This window comes from Helobdella robusta (assembly GCF_000326865.2).
Source record: "Helobdella robusta unplaced genomic scaffold HELROscaffold_13, whole genome shotgun sequence".
Classification (NCBI taxonomy): domain Eukaryota; kingdom Metazoa; phylum Annelida; class Clitellata; order Rhynchobdellida; family Glossiphoniidae; genus Helobdella; species Helobdella robusta.
In genome coordinates, this window is record NW_008703718.1 from 430,833 (window position 1) to 450,618 (window position 19,786).

The window sequence follows — 19,786 nt, forward strand, 5'->3', positions numbered from 1 at the left end:
TGATGACGAACGAACGAATCACAAACATAATTGAAAAATTCAGTCTGATAAATTTTAATTCTTCATTGAAATGTAATATTTTTCATTAATTCTTTATTGAAGTGTAACATTTTTCTTAGCTGAAAGAACCTAAAGTTTATTATAGCCGTGGAATGCATTTAATTAACAGTTTCTGAATGGTCGTAAATCGCCATAATAGAACTGACTGGCAGACTCGTCTTCCCATTTGATATATAGATATATTGATAAAAAAATGCACACAGCACACACATACACATAATATACATGCTTACACACATGCTTGAAAATTTTAAACTTATCACCCAAAGGCTAAATATCATCAATAAACATGATGCAATGGTCCTTCTATTACAAGCTGCTTTTTTGCCTCGTCTTGTTTATTTTTTGAGAACATCCCCTCTGTTGGATGTTTCGATCCTCAATAGTTTTGACGATCACCTCCGTGACGCATTCCAGTCCATCTTCAACATAAAACTCGATCAAAAAAATTGGTTGCAGGGGACGCTGCCTATATTTGTTGGTGGCCTGGGTTTGGGTTCCGCGGCTGAGCTGGCACCTTCTGCCTTTTTGGCTTCTGCTGCTGCCACGGTGGCCCTCCAGGATCTGATGTTGCCGAGGGATGGGATTTATGTCGATAACTTCAGAATGCAAATATACGACATGTGGCGCGCCACCAACGGAGATGTGGTTGCGCTCGAAAACCCCTCGCAAAAACATTGGATCGCCCCCTGTCTTAATAGATCAGTTGATCGATGGCTGCAACTGAATGGCTCTACTTTTGACAAGGCTAGAATTATGGCTGTCAAAAGTGAGTTGGGCTCCGCCTGGTTGAGAGAGCTACCCAACACCTCCTGCGGCACTAGATTGGATGACTCCTGTGTTCGCGTGAGCCTTGGTTTGAGACTCGGAGCCCAGATCGTCACCGAATACGAATGCGCATGTGGGGCAAGGGTTGATGAACTTGGATACCATAGCCTTTTTTGTCGTCTAGGTCCTGGAAGACAAGCCAGACATACGGCTGTCAACGAATACCTGGTACGATGTTTTCAAAAGGCTGGTATCCCGGTTATTAAAGAACCCATGGGTTTGATAGAGGAAGGAGCCTTTAGACCTGATGGTTACACTATCACCCCATGAGCTCAGGGACGGTCCCTGGCTTGGGACGTTACCTTACCCCACACTATGGCTGACCGATATATTGGCTACACTTCAGTGGAGGCGGGCACTGCTGCCCTTAAAGCGTCCGATTTCAAAAATGAAAAATACGTTTCATTAAACAATTTAAGCAAAATATTTCAACCCATTTGCATTGAAACGTTCGGACCAACAGATAAGCACACATTATTAGTTATTAACGAATTAACAAAAAAAATAGTTAATATAACGGGTGATCCTAACGAAGGCAATTATTTAAAACAAACTCTTTCACTGTTATTACAAAAATTTAATTCCTTTTGCATACTGGATGGAGCTGCTAGATACCTGACTGTGCGAGACCAGGGACATAGATAAAAGTTGAACTCGGAAACGATTGCATGCCTAACCATGGCTTGTTCATCAAAACGGGTTCATACTTACACACACGCACACACACACACACACACACACACACACATATATATATATATATATATATATATATATATATATATATGTATATATATATATATATATATATATGCATATACATATGCTACATTCTAATATAAAGAAATGGATTGCATCGAGGTGTTTGTGAATTGTGCATTTAAAAATGAACCACCATCAGTGGGTGAATTTATTTTCAATAAGCACCCGTGTGATCAGTCATGCTTATAATGTGCACGAAATTATTTATGTTCTTATTTGCATATACTTATAAATCAAATTTTATCAGCTTATACGTGGCCATCACTCAAATGAAAAGTTTTTTGTTATTTTGATCAATAAATTCATTCCTAATCCTTTTCATATTTGTAGTTAATTTATATTTCTAATCATCTCACCTACCCTTTAAAAACATTTTTACACACCCTTCTTAAAATTTTTAAATGACAACGAACAACGAAATTAAATTTATATTTCTTTGAACTACTTCTAATACAAATGTTTGTACTGAAAAAATAAAAGTTTACAATTGAATTTTTGTCATTTGTTCATTAAATTACTTGCCTTCTTTGAACATATTTCTAATCTGTAGTCCGAAAAGTTTTCACTTCATTTCATTGCACAAGTAGTTAATGCAGAAGTAGAACAGCACCGAAGTTTAATCATTGTGCCGTGATGAAGTGAGAATAAGATTCAATAACAAAAATACTCCAGGTAATTTGCAACTATTCCAAATGTTCACTTCTAAACTAATTGTATGTGAACGCATCACATGAAGCCCGCACTTAATTGCACAACAAAAACTTGGTTCATCCCAATTGACTAACACAAATAAGTGCATGTTGAGCTTTGAGAAAATTTTTCCTGAATTTTATAATAATACCGAACTCTGGAATTATTGGTAGTAGTGGTTTTATTTCTCATCATTTATTAAATCTAAACAAGATGGTACAAATTACAATCGTGTTTAGAGATTTTGGACAAAAATGAATAAAAATGACTTTGCTCGCCAGACCTTTAGGAACGTGAAAATCTTCAACGTGTGGGAATAAAAGATAAATTTTTAAAAATTTCTCCAACGGCGCAAATTCCGTTTCAATCTACCACTGCTTGCTTCTTTTTTATATATAAAACTAAACGTTAGTATGAAAGTTTTGGTGTGTTTAAATACATTTTTTAATGTTAACGTTGTAAAAAATAAATTTATAATTTATACTTGAGTAGATTTATTGTGTAGATTTAAATAATTAATTATTTAAACAAATAACTATAATTATTCAATTTAATCTTTTAAGAGTTTGCAAGTCTGTATAAATAATTAAACAAAAAGCGAAAACATCACAATCATTGATAAAGTTGTCTGTGATGTCATCAACATAGTTCAAACGGTTGTATATCTGAATCTGTTGACAAATCGACTGCACGACTTTACGTTACAATATGATAAACTATTATTGAAACCGTTCTTTTTATACTGAAATATAAAAAATTTCAAGTCAAATCGGCGTTGAAACTAACAGTACCAAAGTGACAACACACGCAAACATATTCCACAATATAAACGTTCACAACAGATGCTTTTTCATCCTTTATGCATTATTTTGCAGTTAAATTGAATTCTAACGATTTCAATTTTTAGGAAGAGAAAATATCCTTGAAAGCATGGGTGCTTAAAGACAGCTGAATTATTTGATCCTCGCGCCACGCTGCACATGCTGCAAAGCATCAAAACGTTATTCACCACTCAATTATTCACAACAGAAAATAAAAATCCAGAGAATTTTAACAAAAATAAAAAAATTATCGCTGGGAACACGCCGATGTAGACACAAACTAACCTTTCCCCGTACTTTATAATTGCTGTGAGTTGCTTCCATTTCTAGCATTAAACTTTCATTAATAAAAGCAGACAGTTTACAATTTACGACTCCGACGTTCAACGAATCACTCGAAGAACCAACAAAGAAACCCTCCAATCAAACACGGAGATGAACAATTACTAAGTTCCCATTGCTAATTTATCAACTAACTTCTAGTGGTATACAAGATTTCATTCCGATAGGCAGTTTTTGTGAATTACAAAAGTATTCAACGAAATTTTATTCCGGCGCGAATAATTCGTTATTGTTTCCCAAATAAATTATGACAGAAGATACTGCTTAGCTAACACACCTACTGCAACATTAAAAAAAAAATTTTAATCTTTGAAAAGATTAAAAAATGTTGGTAGCACACTTAGAGTAGTGAATAATAAACATGTTGCTCGCTGTTATCACTTTGTTCGGAACTACTTCAAAAATTATATGAATTTTAAACTTAAGAAGAAAATAATTTTGCGTCTTTCAAAATTTTGTTCGTTCGATTAAAGCATCAAATGAATGCCACAGCAGAATTTTCATCAGCACTTCAAATTGTTCAAAATGTCATTCTCTGATTTTTTTTCTAACGGAGTTTTCAAGTAACGTTTTTATTTATTTAAAGTTATGAACAAACGTAAAACATCGCAAAAAAATTGTATTCAACAGTGACCACAATATTTTGAAATAAACGAAATAAATAGGAAACAAAATAAATAGAACGTAAGACATGTAAGGACAAATATGATAAAATAAAAGTTCAATCGAGCGTTTACAATAATAACATGATGGCTTTGTAAGGCACTTGCCGATCCAATACTGGAGTTTGAACGGTCAACAGCACTCGCTAATTAAACTGCGGCGACAGTGGCGATAGATAAGTGGTGACAGTCCGCTAACGTTAAAAGCTCTATTGATACTATCAGTGGAAAAGAAAATTCAAATACGAGAAACTCAGTTTGCAAACATCAAAATAAAGTGTTCCATTTACAAAATGTGTTTAAGGAAATGTATTGCAGTTCGAATTATAGAATAATAACGGTATTGATAATGATGATAGTGGTGGTGATGATGATGATAATCTTGGGGTGATGATGATGATGATGATGATAATGAAAAAATTGTAAGGTTGCAATATAATACACAGCCATCAGACCAAGATGAACAACTCAGACATAGCCAGGCTGATTGGTAATTGAGAAGAAATCCAACTTCTGTGGACTTGATCTGTGGACTTGATCTGTGGTTCTGATCAATCCGCCAGTCACTTTATAAATTCTACATGTAACAGAAATTTTAAAAAATTGAAAAGACGATGGGAAAATAATTTTGAATTTTCTGGTGAAGAATTTCAACTTAGCATTTCAACAAAAGTAGGAAAAGAAAGTCATGATTTGAGAAATGATTGAACTCATCTGCGACGATAATCTCGTGATGGATATTATTAGCTGAAACCTGCTACGAGAAAAGAACATGATAAAACCATTATGAAATGACGTAAATAAATCAATAAAAATTAATTTAAAATTATGATAAGATAAATAAATAATTCAATTCTGCTTTTTAAAAAATATATAAAAATAATTCAACAAAAAATTAAAAAAAAAAATATTAATGTTTGATAATAATCGCAAACCCCCAAAAAACTATACGGCGCTATAAAAATGTATAGCCTCAACAAATCAACATTGATATTGAATATATGCCGATACAAAGACAAACCAGCAAACAAACGGATGAACAACTGAAATTTGAGTGATAATATAAAACCGTACCGTTTCGTATTTAATATAATGTCTCCTTCGTATTCGTAAGTAAACAAGAAAATGATGATGATAACAATGCAGATTTCAACATTTGACATGACAAGGTAATTGCTGATTAGTATAATGAAATATAAAAACATTAAGTGCTATAAAAATTGCTCGTGTGAATGTTATTTTGTTAACATTTGTTAACCTCTAAATGACATTCTTAATGTTATTCAGGTTGATGATGTATGCTACCGACGATTACTAATTGATCAATGATAATATTCAAACACCATTTCAATAATAATAATAATTGCACATGCACGTACATATTGCATGTGTAATAAATAATTGTAAAATAGACCACTCCAACAGATCAATGCTTTCTTTGACTTCAAAAACAAAAAAAACTTTAAATTCAATTTTTCAGTTCAGATCGGAGATTAATACACATACAAACAAACGAATAAAACGATGAGACAAACGACTATTACAAGGAGAATGCAACAGCACACATCAATCAATCAGTTAATTAACTAATTGATTAATTAATTAATTAACTAATTAATACATAAAAGTTAATACATCTTTTAAAATCAGATAGTTAGGAGACAAAAACTACATCCTATCTTCAACTAAATCTAATGAGTAAAAACGAACTCAATTTTTAAAAACTAAATACAAGAGTTAAAAACAAATACAAATAAATAAATAAATAAGTAATTACAAAAATAAAATGGACAGTTCACACCAATATTCAATATTCAACTCAAAACGCTGCAAATGAAAGTACAGAAAGTGAACAGGCAAAGAGAGACATAATAATTTCTTCATCTCTCATAAATGCAAATTTGTTGGACTCAAACTTTCAAAGCAAAATAATTCATCAGAAGAATACAACTGAATCACGTTCGCTCAAATATAGAACATACACGCATGCAAACATGATGCAACAAACAAACACACACACACAGACACGCATATATACAAGCAAATAACGTGAACAAACGTACAAACGTACCAACGCGCACAAATGAATTATAAAACGCATACACATACAAATAACAAGAAAGACAAAGAAATGGTGGACATCATAAAAAGTTTTGGTGTCCCTCGGCGCCAGTGAAGAGGACATCTATCCAGATCCTCATGGCGTCCGAGCTGGCAGCCACAAAGTAGTACATGCGATCGAACGTCTTCAAACAAAACGTCAGCTGCGGTGTCGGACTGTTGACCTGCAGAGAAAATTTGAGAAATTTGACGATTTGCTAACATTTTAATTGAAACGTTATGAAATGTTAAATCTTGAATGCCACAAAATAACTAAAAATAAAAAGTCGTTTAATTGTTTGGAAATTTTTATAAATACGGTGCCTCTCAGCGGTGACCAAGTGTTAAGTACAGCTTGAAATACAAGCATTCAACAAGAAATTTTAACAGCTAAGAAAAGCTTTGCATGTTAGCTGAGAAACTGAACCGCTTGAGCGGTAGCCCAAGCTAGCAGGTTCAACGGCTGATGCACGCTATTCAAAGTTTTCTAAATATTTAAATGTGTCTGCTGAATGTGTCTAAACTAAACACGTGCGATGTGAATATAACCGACAAGCAGCTTCTATGATGCAAACTACTATTGACTCATTAATTGAAGTATGAAATGCAATCAAAATGTGCAGTATGTAATTGACTTTGATGGAGATGATTAGTTAGGCTACCTGGTGAAGATGGTCGACGAAGACATCTTCAATGGATTGGAAGTAGATGATGTTTCGAGGGGGCTTGCTCTCCTTCGAGTCAACATAGTAGGACAAGCACTTCTTTGACCGATCAAAGACGAACCACCTCTTCTTCCAGGACCTCATCCTCCCACCGAGCCCTTCCGTCATCTTCGTCAGCAACCCCCTGCAACTCGATGACGTCATCATCACGTGACGACACTGATCGACGTTGTGGCCGCAGGAGGTGATGAAGGTTACGAGGTCGAGTGTTGGGTCTTTCGTTGGCAAGTATCTGGTCAGCGGTCGGTTCTGTGAAACGCGGACATATTTAATATGAATTATTTAAAGACACAATTCTATGAAATATTTCTTTAAAGTTGTTTATGAATTTTAAAAAAATTTGACTAGAATAATTCGAAGAAACGCTGAAAAATTTGATGATAAGTTAAGGATCATTAAAATGCTACAATCAGTTTTAAAATTATGAAGTAATGTAACCCTATTGTTCAATCAAAATTTGAAGCAACATCACAACTTGCGTTCCACAAATAAATGTTCATCCAAAGTTCAACAGTAAGATTTAACTTGAGAAAATTTAACTTCGGATGATAAAAAAACATATTTTCTAATAAAAACCGTAAAGAAATAGAGTTTGATATACACTTCAATGTGGTATGAATATGAAACAACAACGTAAATGTTAAATACATGATAAAAAAAATACCAAACGCCAAACAGATGCAAACATTTTAAACCTGGTGCTTATCAAGAAGATTATCAGACCAGGTGTTGTTGGCGTTTCTTACAGTTGCTAAGGTTGTGGATGATGTTGAGGAAGAAGTCTGTGGTGGAACTTTCTTGTGGCCATCGACTCGATCAACATCATCCCCTTCCATCTTCTTCTTTTTCTTCATTATGATCATCATCATCATCTCTGCTTCTTTTCTCTTCCTCCTCTCCTCCTCCAACAACTCTAGCTCCTTCTCACGCTGCTGTTTCTGTTGTGTCATGTCATACGGTGTCATGGTATGTGACGTCATGTCATGTCATGTCATGTGACGCAATGTGATCAAATGTCATGTCATATAACAATGCAGTTAATGCAACGTACTGTAGCGTAGGAGGATAATTGATGCAATTTCACGCTTATATCAACACAACAATTATTATTATAGAATAGGCGTTTTGCATTTACGCATATATATGTGAAATGTGCATAGATTCATCCATTCATTCATACACCTTTTTTTCTTACAATATCAAATTTATTTATATAACAACTTTTATTAACAAGCATACATTCTTTAATGTAAGCCATCAAAGAGAAAAGCCATAAAGAGAAAATGCAAGTAAAAAAACATAATTTGTGTTATGTATGGCGAAATGGTTGATCTGAAAAAGAATATAAATGTGTCAACAAGCATCTAATATGAACCTAATCTACCAACACCCTCCAACATTCACCGCATGCAGATATAAAGTGAAGCAATCGGGTAGATAAAACCCCCAGCAATGTATAAAAATACATTCGTAATAATCCATTAAGTCGCTAAACCATTTAATTATTCATTACATTATTTTACATTCATTACAAATTATTTTCCTCTGAACGACCAGCTAACCAGGGCCAAACAGCCAACTATAGAGATAAGATAGCCTTGTTGAAACAGTTCTCACGACAGTGACCAAGCATAGAACCGTCATAAGAAAACAACAAAAATGAACCACAACTCACCAAACAAGCTTCCATGTACTAGCAGAAAACACATACACACACAAACAAACAAACAAACAAAAACAAAATAAAACAAAAAACAGACCTGGCTCTCAATAAGTTTAATCTTTTCAGCACGAGCCAGCAGCAACTGGCACTCCATATCTTTGATCTTCTCCATCTGTTCTTCTCTGCTTGACAGACTGCTGTTCATAAAATAGGACACCACATTTCAATACGAACAATTAAACATAGGTTATTATTAAATACATTACTATAAAAGAAGTATTAAAATATTTAAGAACTAATAAGAAACGGGTTCAACCTTATTGCCTTATCGGAGTGGTTTTCTGATTCGCTGGTTGAATCTTCTGTGTCAGATGTGCCAGCCAGCCAGGAAGCAGTTTTGTGGGCCAAACCTCTGCTTGGTGAGACTTTCGACCAATCACGCGAGGTCATTTTGATTGGGGTGATCATGGAACTTTTGGCTTTCGATGGGTAATGATGGAATCGTTTTTCTTCTTCATACAAGTTCATTGCTGTAAATAAGTGTTTTCACAAAATGATGAAATCTTATTATAAAACAAACATTTTCTGGTACTTTTGCGGTACAGAAACAAAATTTCCCCAAGAAAACAACAGAAAATAATATCCTAATGGTTACAAATAAAATAACAGCGAAGCTGATGGTACACAAAATTTTTAAAATAATGACAATGATGATGGCGGCGATGTAAAATGGTGATGTGTGTGATGAAAATGATGATGTTACTGATGGCAATTACGATGATAAAAATAATAAACCAAAACGAAGGACCATTAAAAAGAGGCGCGAACCTATACGATCGGCAGGACTGCTGTACTTGCTTCTGAGATGTTGGGGGTGATCCAATCGAGGAAGTGTCTGTGAGGAGGCCCTCCACCAGCCACCATCCAGTGTCGATGATAATGACGATGCTCCGATGTTGTTGTGAAGATGAGGAGAAGGATGATGAGGATGGTGATGAGGGTAGCGTGGAAGATCATCGAAGATGTTGAAATGGTGGCGGGGTGGGACGGGCTGAATGTTCAGTGGTGCCCGAGACAGCTAAAATAATTTTAATTCGAGTCATTAATCTTTCAAGCCTCATCGTCAAGACAACTATAAAAATGACCACCATGAAGAACGTGGTGAAATCACATTGACACGTCTGAATCATCTAATGCATGCCATCAACACCATCAATGAAACCAACTTACGGAACTTATCCTTTCCCTGGACATTCGATGCGTGGAAGCAAACTGGAGCAACATGTCCATCTGCTGATTGATGTTCATCAGAATGCTGTCCTCCTATTCTCGGTGTTGTTTGGTTGGATGGTTGGTTGGATGGTTGGTTGGTTGGTTGGTTGGTTTGTTGATGCAATCAGTTTGTTCAGTTATTTATGTATCAATAGTTATAAAGGTAACATTCTTCAAAACGGTGTTTTTTGGTTTATTAGAATTTATATGGTTTTATGTCTCAGTTATGTCTTTAATATATTGACTCGCTCATTGTTGACTCACTCGTTCAGGCACTCAATTATGTTTTAACTCATCCATTCATTCATTTATTCATTCATTCAGTCAGTCAGTCATTTTCTGATAAATTATTTAACTATTCATCCATCGTGCAATGAATCACTCCTTCCATTCATCCATAATTATAACATCAATCCATCATGTAACATGTACTTGTACATGTACATACCTTCCATCCATATTAAATATACACCGAAAATTGCATGTACATATATACAATCCGCCATATATACTTCCAGTACAAGCATTTATTTAATACAAGACCATTGAAGATGGCAAAGATTTATTTTAAAATGATAAATATATAATTAAGTTAATGATGAACTACATAAAATAGGACAAAAATAATTTTACAAAAACCATTGCAGCATATTGAACACATACACTCATAAACTCATACACATACTTACACACATACACATGCTTACACACATGCACACACGGACACACATAAATACACACACACAAACATGCACGCATACATACAACATGAAATTGAATTGAAGAAAAAAGGTGTGATAAATGATTTGTTGTTGGGTAGAAGTTGCTTAGTTGGCCTAGATGAAAGTTTAAGGGTAAACAAATGGAAACTGACACCTATCATCACTACATATTTGAATATTGAAATACAAAAATTCTATGAATCAGTCAAAAAAACAAATTAGAAAGTTTAAAAATATAATGCAAATAAAAAAAAGTAAACCTAAATTGACTAAACCTCAAAAAATACAATTAGACAAAATTGAATCAAACAAAATACAAATAAAAATAACAAGACATCATTCAAAATAGTTGGAACTCAAAAAAATTTAACATAAAAATATCGATTAAATAAATTTAAATTTCCAACAGAGACACAAACATAAGCAAGCATCAGTAGATCAACAACATAACATTAAAAGGAACAAAATAATAAACAAAAAAAAAACAAATGAACAAATAAACAAGACGAAGAACAAACGAACGAACGAACGAACGAATGAACGAACAAACAAACAAACAAACAAACAAACAAACGAACGAACGAACGAACGAACAACCAAACAAACAAACAAACGAACCTTCATGAATTGTTGTTGCAGCAGCTCCTTCCTACTTTGCATCTCATCAATGTCCTCATTCACCTGTCTCAGCAAGTCTGCCTGCTGCGATGCTATCTGGTCCAACGTCGTCTGGCGGAGAAATTTTATTAAAGTTTTGACCAAATTGAATAAGCTGTGTTACGAAACACACGCAGCTGCAAGGGACATTTATCTTTACTGTGAATAAATACATCTTATCATTTATAAATTTTTAACCATTTTAATTCATCACAATAATTTTTGTATTTAAACTTGTCATTATTGTGCATGAAATAATTTCTTTTTTTTATTTTGCCCTAAGAACTAGAAGTGAACCAGCTACATTTTCCATTTAGAAATGCATGATGCAAAATATATATATAAATGTTAGCAAATTTATTTTTCTAGAGAATACTTTTCACTGAGCAGATCTCATTATAACAATAGCAATAACGTATAAAAAATGTTGATATAATGCTAACGAGCAGTAATTCGTATTATACAGTAACAGTTGAATTATTATTAATCAATTAGTAGTATGATAAATAAATGTACTTTTACTGTTAATACTGATTCGAAATACGTTTTTAATCTGAAAAATTTTAGACAGGTGCATGAATTAAAAAGAACCTTTAAACCTGCCTGCACTGAGATGCATTTCAACGAACAACCAAACGAGAAAGAATGTGAATGCTTCTAACATAAACAAAACATAACAAACTTTGGAGATCAATTTTTATGAAAATAGGTCAGAGCATTTGAAAAATATCAATTGGTAAAATGTCTATGAGAAGAAACACGTATATAAACACACATACAATTACTCGAGCAAATACACACACACACACGCATACAAATCAACCGCTTTTTAGATTTTAAATTATTACAAATAACTTTTACAGGGTTGTTTAGTTCGCAGGATCTGATGAATGGAATAAAAAATCCGGATGGATAGAAAATTAATGGATGAAGACTATAAACAAGGATTGATTAATTGATTGCTTAGTTTGCAATCAAATTTTACTTTTACAAAAGACCAATTTAGACTGAGCATCCATGTGCATACGTGTAACATTGTAGGTGCAGTATAAATACAATAAAAAGACAACACCCCACAACAAACCTGATACTGCAAACAAAGGTTGATCAATTCCTCTCTCTCCATCCGTATCTCTTTCTCCATTTTTTCTCTTTCTTCTTCATCTTTCGATTCGCCCTTTAATAATTAGTAAAAGTTAAAAATTCTTAAAAATAAATATCTAACAAAGTCTTTAAACTTGTCAACTAATTTTTATAATAATAAACAATTCTTTTAAAATTTGAAGAGTTGAATGAATAATTAAATGAAATTAAATGAATTAAGACAACAGATTGACAAGCACATTTTGCAAGTACATACAGACATATTTTCATACCAAACACAGACAGCACTTACATAAAATGTAACAGAACACAAGCACTTTATAACGCACGTATGTTATAAAATAATCCGGGGCACACGTAACAACTTTCAAGTCGCGTGTATTTGAGTTTACAGTTGAATCTTATAAATCTTACTGCCGATGGAATGGTTCAATTTCTGACTAATTTCTCAGTCTAACTCACACATTCATAAAGATAATCACATCATCTAATGATAAATTTCTTTCAAAAACTGTCTGGAAGTAATTAAAATATCTTGGAAAATCAATATTTTCAGCTCCATCCCATCTGCCAGCAATCCACGTTACTCGTTTATACTGTTTACTTCAAATACATTCAAGTTTCTTCATAACATTTTAGACTTTTAAACACAACTGAAAGCGTTTAAAAAACATTATCAATTTACTTAGCACATTTTGTTGAGAGCTACTATTCAACTTGAACACATCTTCTATGATCTTCTTCTTCCTCTTGCTTTCTAACTACCGCCAACTGATAATAACATCGTCAATGTTATCAAAAAACATTTCCACATACAGACTTAAACTTAATAGCGCTTACAACAAAAGGAAATTTATTGCTATCCTGTTAATTGAAACCAATAAACAATTTGAAAAACAGAGGTGTAACAAATGTTTCGGTGAATGTTTCATAGAATGTTGAATCAATTTCAAACCTATAAATAAATAAACAAATAAATAAATAAAAAATCACTTCAAGCATTTGGAACTCCAAGTTATCAACAAGAAATCGCTGGGTTTCTTCAGCTTCCCTGGCTTCTTCCAACTTGCGAACCATTTCATCTTTCGACTCTTCGTCACCAGCGTTGTTGTCGTTGTTGCTACTTGGTTCAGTTTCAGTTGCACCGTCTGCATTTTCAGATTTCGTCGTTGTTGCATCTGATTTGTCACTATCTTTTTTTGGCATTACGCTTTGTTGTTGTTGTTGTTTGTTCCTTACTTTCAATGCTTCTTGCAGATGTCTTCTTGTGCTTTCTAATTCTTTTAATTTGCTCTTCTCTTGTTTTATAACATTTTGATCCTAAAAAATTGAAGATAAGAGATAATTATTACAATGACTCATGTCGAAATAAAATAAAATAAACAATGAAAAAGGCACGTGTAACATAGAACTAGCAACTGTTCGTTTGAAAATAAATGTTGTATAATTTCAATTTAAAATTTTGTTTTGAGTTAGATTACATAAAAAAAGGTAATCAAAAATAAATGCTAATCATAACGTTGATTTTTTTGAAGATCATATTCAATATACCATTATTAAATTTCATCAAAAACATTTTGCTAGATTATATTTTACCGAAAAACCTTTAAAAATTATAAAGAGCAGAATATTATAAAAATCTGCCCACAATGCATCAAACAGCAATAGAAAGAACATAAAGATCTCTAAATACTTCCACATGCGAAACACAACATACTAACTAACAACAACATCAAACAACATTGTAATATTCAATACCAATAAATAATAAATCTGATAAGAATAACATCACTTAACAACATTCAACAACAGCCTTAAATAGCTGATAAAAAGACCTACCAAAAGTATCATGTTACTTTACTACTAAGAAATGATTAACAATCATAATAGTTAATTATACGTGAAATTTAAACACCCGGCCAAGCCATAAATAACAGCAGAAACACAAGTTTTTTACACAATGTTTCATAACACACGCTGTTACTATTTTGAATACAACAGCATAGGCATAACCATTCCGACAGATGCCAGTTATGTGAATAATGTTTGTTGTACTTTAGTTCAAGAAGAAAGAATTATGGTGCTGTAGAGTAAATGAATACGTACACTGTAGTACACGAGAGTAAGATGCAAGAACAGATATTCTCATTTTCTTTTTACATAAAGTAAAATGAAATAAATAATAAAAACGCCCAAATATTTAATTTCATTAAAAATTATTATGTAAAAATATCTCAAAGTAAATTGTTGTGTTTTTTTTTAATTTAAAGTTAAGTTGGATAAAAAAATTATAAATCTGCTGATAAATGTGCAGAATATAAAAACATTAACAATCTTTTTAATCATGATAATAATAATAACCCTGAAAATCTTGGTAAAAATAATCATAGTAATAATAATAACAAACAACAACATTAATAATAATAATAACGACTAAGTGAGATAGCATAAGCCACATCAAAGATGGTACATAAAACATGAAACTACACTACCTTCAGCTTACTCTGTTGAGAAGCCAGGGAATTTTCTTGAGCATTTTCTTCCAACGAATTGATTTTTGATTTGGAGGCATTGAGTTGATCGAGCAGTATGTCTCTCTCCCCGTCCAGCAAAGCTTTTTCTACTTCAAGCTTCACATACAAACATGTGTTCATAAAGAATTTATGATTTAAAATTCAAATATAACTTATTTTATAAAATAAATAAATAATAAAAAAGTTTCAGAATATTAACCAAAAAATACAAAAACAAAATAAAAACAAAACCTTCGTACAAATTTGAAAAAATGACTAAGCCAGTAACTTGGAAAAAAATTTGCATTTTGCAAACTTATTGTATAAAAATATCGTCTTATCTGTAAAATCAGATGTTTTTAGACAGAGATGTTATTTATTGAAACTCCTAAAGAATAAACTAACTTTGCATAATTTAAACTTAAACATTGTACAAACAAATGTTGATGTGCGTGCACACACATTAAGCCAAGTAGCATAAATATCCATGGACAAAACTAATGTTGATGAAATACTTATGAAGTTGTGCAATGTGAATGTGGTTTGATTTAACGTGCAGCTTAATGAATGTGAAGAAACCTCGCGCAAAGCTTCATTCTGTTGAGTTTCACAGTCTGATATTTTGTTCTTGATGTCACTTATATTCTGCATGACATCTCGTTGCAGATCTCGCAGTAGTTGAAGTTCTTGTGATGAATCATCCCATCTCTGTACGTGTACGTGTTGTGTGTGTGTGTGTGTGTTCAATAGTTGCAGGTATGTGTGTTTGTATATGTTCAAGTATTATATTAATGTGTGTATTATGTCTATGAGTGTGTTTGTGTGTAATGATGTATGATGTGCGTGTGTGAGTGCACGATGTGTGTGTGTGTATGAGAGAGAGAAAGAGATATGTGTGAGATTATGTTAAGTGTGGCGTGAGGTGGTGCTTGAATTAATAAATAACAATATGACAACACACAGTTGGCTCAGCTGGTTCAGATGTAACACAACAAAAATAATGTCATGTAGGACGCTGTTAATAATTGAGGAAATGCTTTCATTGCTGGTGCAATGCAGAAAATAATATGCGCCGGGAAGCTAAAAAGTAATGTATCGAAAAATAATAACCAACGTAAAAAATTGTGCAAACAACATTTACGTGCCTTTATTTATATGCCATTGATTGCAAAGTAATAATATAAATTGGGGAATAAGTCTAACTTTGCATAAAAGAAAATAAGAATTAGTGCGCGTCATTGTGTGTGTGTGTGTGTGTGTGTGTGTGTGTGTGTGTGTGTGTGTGTGTGTGTGTGTGTGTGTGTGTGTGTGTGTGGCGTAACGTATGTAGAATGTACATATATAAATCAAGTTTATATTTCATGCTGAAAGGTTTCAAAACAGCAAGTCAGATGCATTCAAGTGCCTGTACATTGGAGGTTTGGTTTTATGAGCAGGCTCTTAACAGTCTGCTTATCTGGAAGATGAAAGTCATTAATAAAATAGCAACAATTATTTCTGAAAGTAGAATTTAAAACAGAAGCTCAAATTTTTTCGACCTGAAAATGTGTAACAAGCTATATAAGAAAAAAATTAATGTAGTCTCAGGCAACGTTAAATGAAAAATTGTTAAACTTGTGTGTTTTTGTATGAGAAACAATACAATGTTCCTAAAAAGTTAGGTAGCACAAAGAATCATGCAAACTAATGAGCAATGAAGCATCCTTAATTAATAATAAATAAACCATTATTCTTGTGATTTCAGACAAAAGTGCTTACTAGGATTTCAAAAAGTCAATCCTAATAAAAATATTGAACGAAAGTTACTCTGAAGAGCACAACTGATCTACTTCTTAATCGATCCTGACATAAATTCTTTCTTGATTTATTAATAAACAATAAAACAGCATGAGACATTCGAAGCATTGTTATGCTTGAGTATTGAGAACAATGGTAGCACTGAAATTCTTCAAATATGACATTGAAACAAAACAGGCTATCACGTGCACACACATCTTAAACTGTCATTCTTAGAACCAATGAACTTCATTTCATGAAAAAATTTGTAAAATTTTCAATATCATCTTGGTGGTAAAATTAAATTTCAAAAAAACTTTGAAAGAATATTTATATTTTATTAATAAAATTGAATTATCAGAACTCTTTTCATTTTTTTTTTACAAAAATTCTGGTTGTTAATTGATATAAACTAGTTGGCACAATGAATTCAATAGATTTAATTACACTCCTTCATTTGCTACTAATTTAATTCATTCCACTTTCAGTTTATAAGATGAAATAAACTGAACCAAGTAAAAACAATTTGAGTTGTTAGCAATTAACAACCTGATCTGACACGTTCACAAGAATGAAATAAACATCTGCAAAAAATTGTATGCACATTCAAACAATTATATAAAAAACTGTTACAAATTGCGCAAAATATATTTTTATGTTTGGTTCGCTACTTTTTGTGGTAAGCTAGATGAATTAATCAAACAAGTGTTTGTTTCACTGACAAAAATGTTGTCAGAAAAATTAAGAATCTTAAGAGAAGTAATTGCTCTTGATGCTTTAAACATTTAAAAAACCAAGCAAACCAATTAATGGGAAAAGATGCACCAACCTGTTTGCTAGTTATTCTCGAATCTGATCCAAATCTATGCAGTTTTGGTTCCATGAGATGTTGGTAATGATTGACTGGTGAACGATGATAACTGTGGTATATATTTCTTTGGGAATTTTTTGAATGGCCGATGAAGTTGGATGATGATAACGACGCCGAGAGAAGAGGATGTGATGGAAGACGTCTGTCTTCAGAGGCACACCTGTAATCAAATGTTAATGGTGCCGTCCTGAAGTGCTGAGGTGTTTTGTTATAACTATTAGAAATTCTTGATTGTTGTTGTTGATGTTGTTGTTGTTGTTGGAAAGACCTTTGAGAAACTTGTGACCAATCAGGTGAGCAGAACTCCACACCACTGTCAGCAACAGGAGATATTCTCCCGCCATCTTCTGAATCAGATTTCATGACATCAAGTCCCTGTTTCAACATGCCATCAATAAGAAATGATGATTCTTCAAATTCTTTATCAGGTCCATTTAAGTTTGAAAATTTAGTACAATTCGTTTTGTTGAAGTTGATGTCATCGTTCGGTTTTTCCACTCGTAATTGTGACTTTAAAGTATTTGACGGTGATTTAATTTCTTTATTTTGACTTTGTGCAGCTAAATCAGGATTCACGGATAAAGAAAACTTGTTTTGATTTTGAGCAGATGGTTGTGCAGATGACTGCAGAGGTGTTTCATCCCTAGAACCATCCAGAGACTGTACATTTGTCTTGTCTGTAAATCCCATCTTGTTACACAAACAAAGCAGATCATCCAATCTCTTTTGTTCATCAACGGCTCTCTTTTCTTCTTCCAATCTTTCATTTTTTTGTATTTCATACAAGTTTTGTAGGTCCAACTGACTAGCAGATATGCTTTCTACGTCCTGGTCATCGCCATTAGTTTTGTCATCCATCCTACCAAACTTTGTGGAAAGTTTAAAAAATATGGGAATAGATTTACTACTGGTCAGCACAGTCTTCTTGTTTTTATCACCACAAGATATCAAAGTATTGCTATTTCTGGCTATGTTATCTACAAAAATATTTTCAGATTTGAAATTAAAAATATTGTTTTTGCATTCAATCAAAGACAGAATGGGTTGTTTTCTCAAACTATATTTTTTCGAATCTAACAATAATGATTGCTGTTCATCTACCTTTTGCAACTCAGATTCGAAATTTACATTTTTTGATTCTGCTACGTTGATTTTCGTATCAACAACCTTTTCTTTAACTCCAATTGTTTCAGAATTGATTTTTGTTGTTAATTCTACCTGCTGACTTTTATGAGTACCTTCATACAAATTGTTTTGATCTAAAATAATTTTATAATCAGGCACTTTGTGACTAATTTGCAAATCAATGCAGCTCTTGTGAGACTTGTGACTCAATTTTTGATGAAATAATCTCAACAAATCAGTATCAGATAATGATTTGAATTTGTTAAAGTTATGTGGATAATGTTTCAAAGTGAAATTTCTCAAGCAATAGATGGAATGTACTTGCAAATGCGGAGCTGTTTTGCCAAATGAGATAATTTTACTAAAAAAATTCGTATTTTCGTGAAAATTTTGGCGATAAAATTCTTGATTTGGATGGCCTGATTCTACAAAATCTGTTGATTTGTTGATTGTATTATAGTGTTGGTGTTTGGATGGTGTCCTTTGCAGACTGGATGAATTCGAGATGTCAGTACTTTGAGCACTGTAGACTGGATTGAAAGTTCTCAGTGAGGAGCAACTGTGACAATCTTGAACGGGAGAAGTAGAATTCTTAAACTCAGAGTCACTAATGGGAAGACCTCCAGTTGCACTGTTTATCTTGTTATCGATGCTGCTTGAGCTACTCTGATTAAAATAAAAAGAATTCACACTTGCATCTAATTTTTTTTTGTGAAGTCTCTTTGTGGCTTGTGCAAGAAGCAAAAATTTTAAATTTTCAAACTTATCGTTACCAAAATTTTTTATGAATTTTTCATTTCGGTAAATATCTAAACTTTTAGAGACAGCAGAACTTGAAGAAGAATTAAATGAATCAATTGAATTGCTCGTTATATCACTGTCTGTATCAAATGCTGTCTGTTGCTGAAAATGATTAGATAGATGCAGGACATCATTGTCAGCCAACTTTCTAACAGAGCAAGTTGTTTGTGGATGTTCTGCTGTCAATGGATATTTCTCACTTCTAATCTTCCCAGAAGGTATATTATATGGCAAGCTGTTACTGAAATTAAAAGCAGTATTACTTCGACTAGAAGTGAAGAAATTCTGATTT

At 32.9% G+C, this 19,786-nt stretch overlaps 2 protein-coding genes across 2 annotated transcripts; one reads left to right on the top strand and one right to left on the bottom strand.

Annotated features, from left to right (window-relative positions):
• Positions 1 to 357: 357 nt before the first annotated feature.
• HELRODRAFT_168201 (hypothetical protein) lies at positions 358 to 2,513 on the top strand (the record flags this gene model as incomplete). The annotated part of the gene is made up of 3 exons (XM_009014084.1): positions 358 to 822; positions 1,165 to 1,337; positions 2,387 to 2,513. The coding sequence occupies 3 exons, from the start codon at positions 358 to 360 to the stop codon at positions 2,511 to 2,513; spliced, it is 765 nt and encodes a 254-aa protein (XP_009012332.1).
• A 3,793-nt stretch (positions 2,514 to 6,306) lies between these two features.
• On the bottom strand, positions 6,307 to 7,269 carry HELRODRAFT_73847 (hypothetical protein; the record flags this gene model as incomplete). Its single annotated transcript, XM_009014085.1, has 2 exons — positions 6,307 to 6,450; positions 6,928 to 7,269. Coding segments are annotated over 2 exons (486 nt in total), but the record flags the coding sequence as incomplete, so codon positions are not given.
• Between the last annotated feature and the right edge of the window lie 12,517 nt (positions 7,270 to 19,786).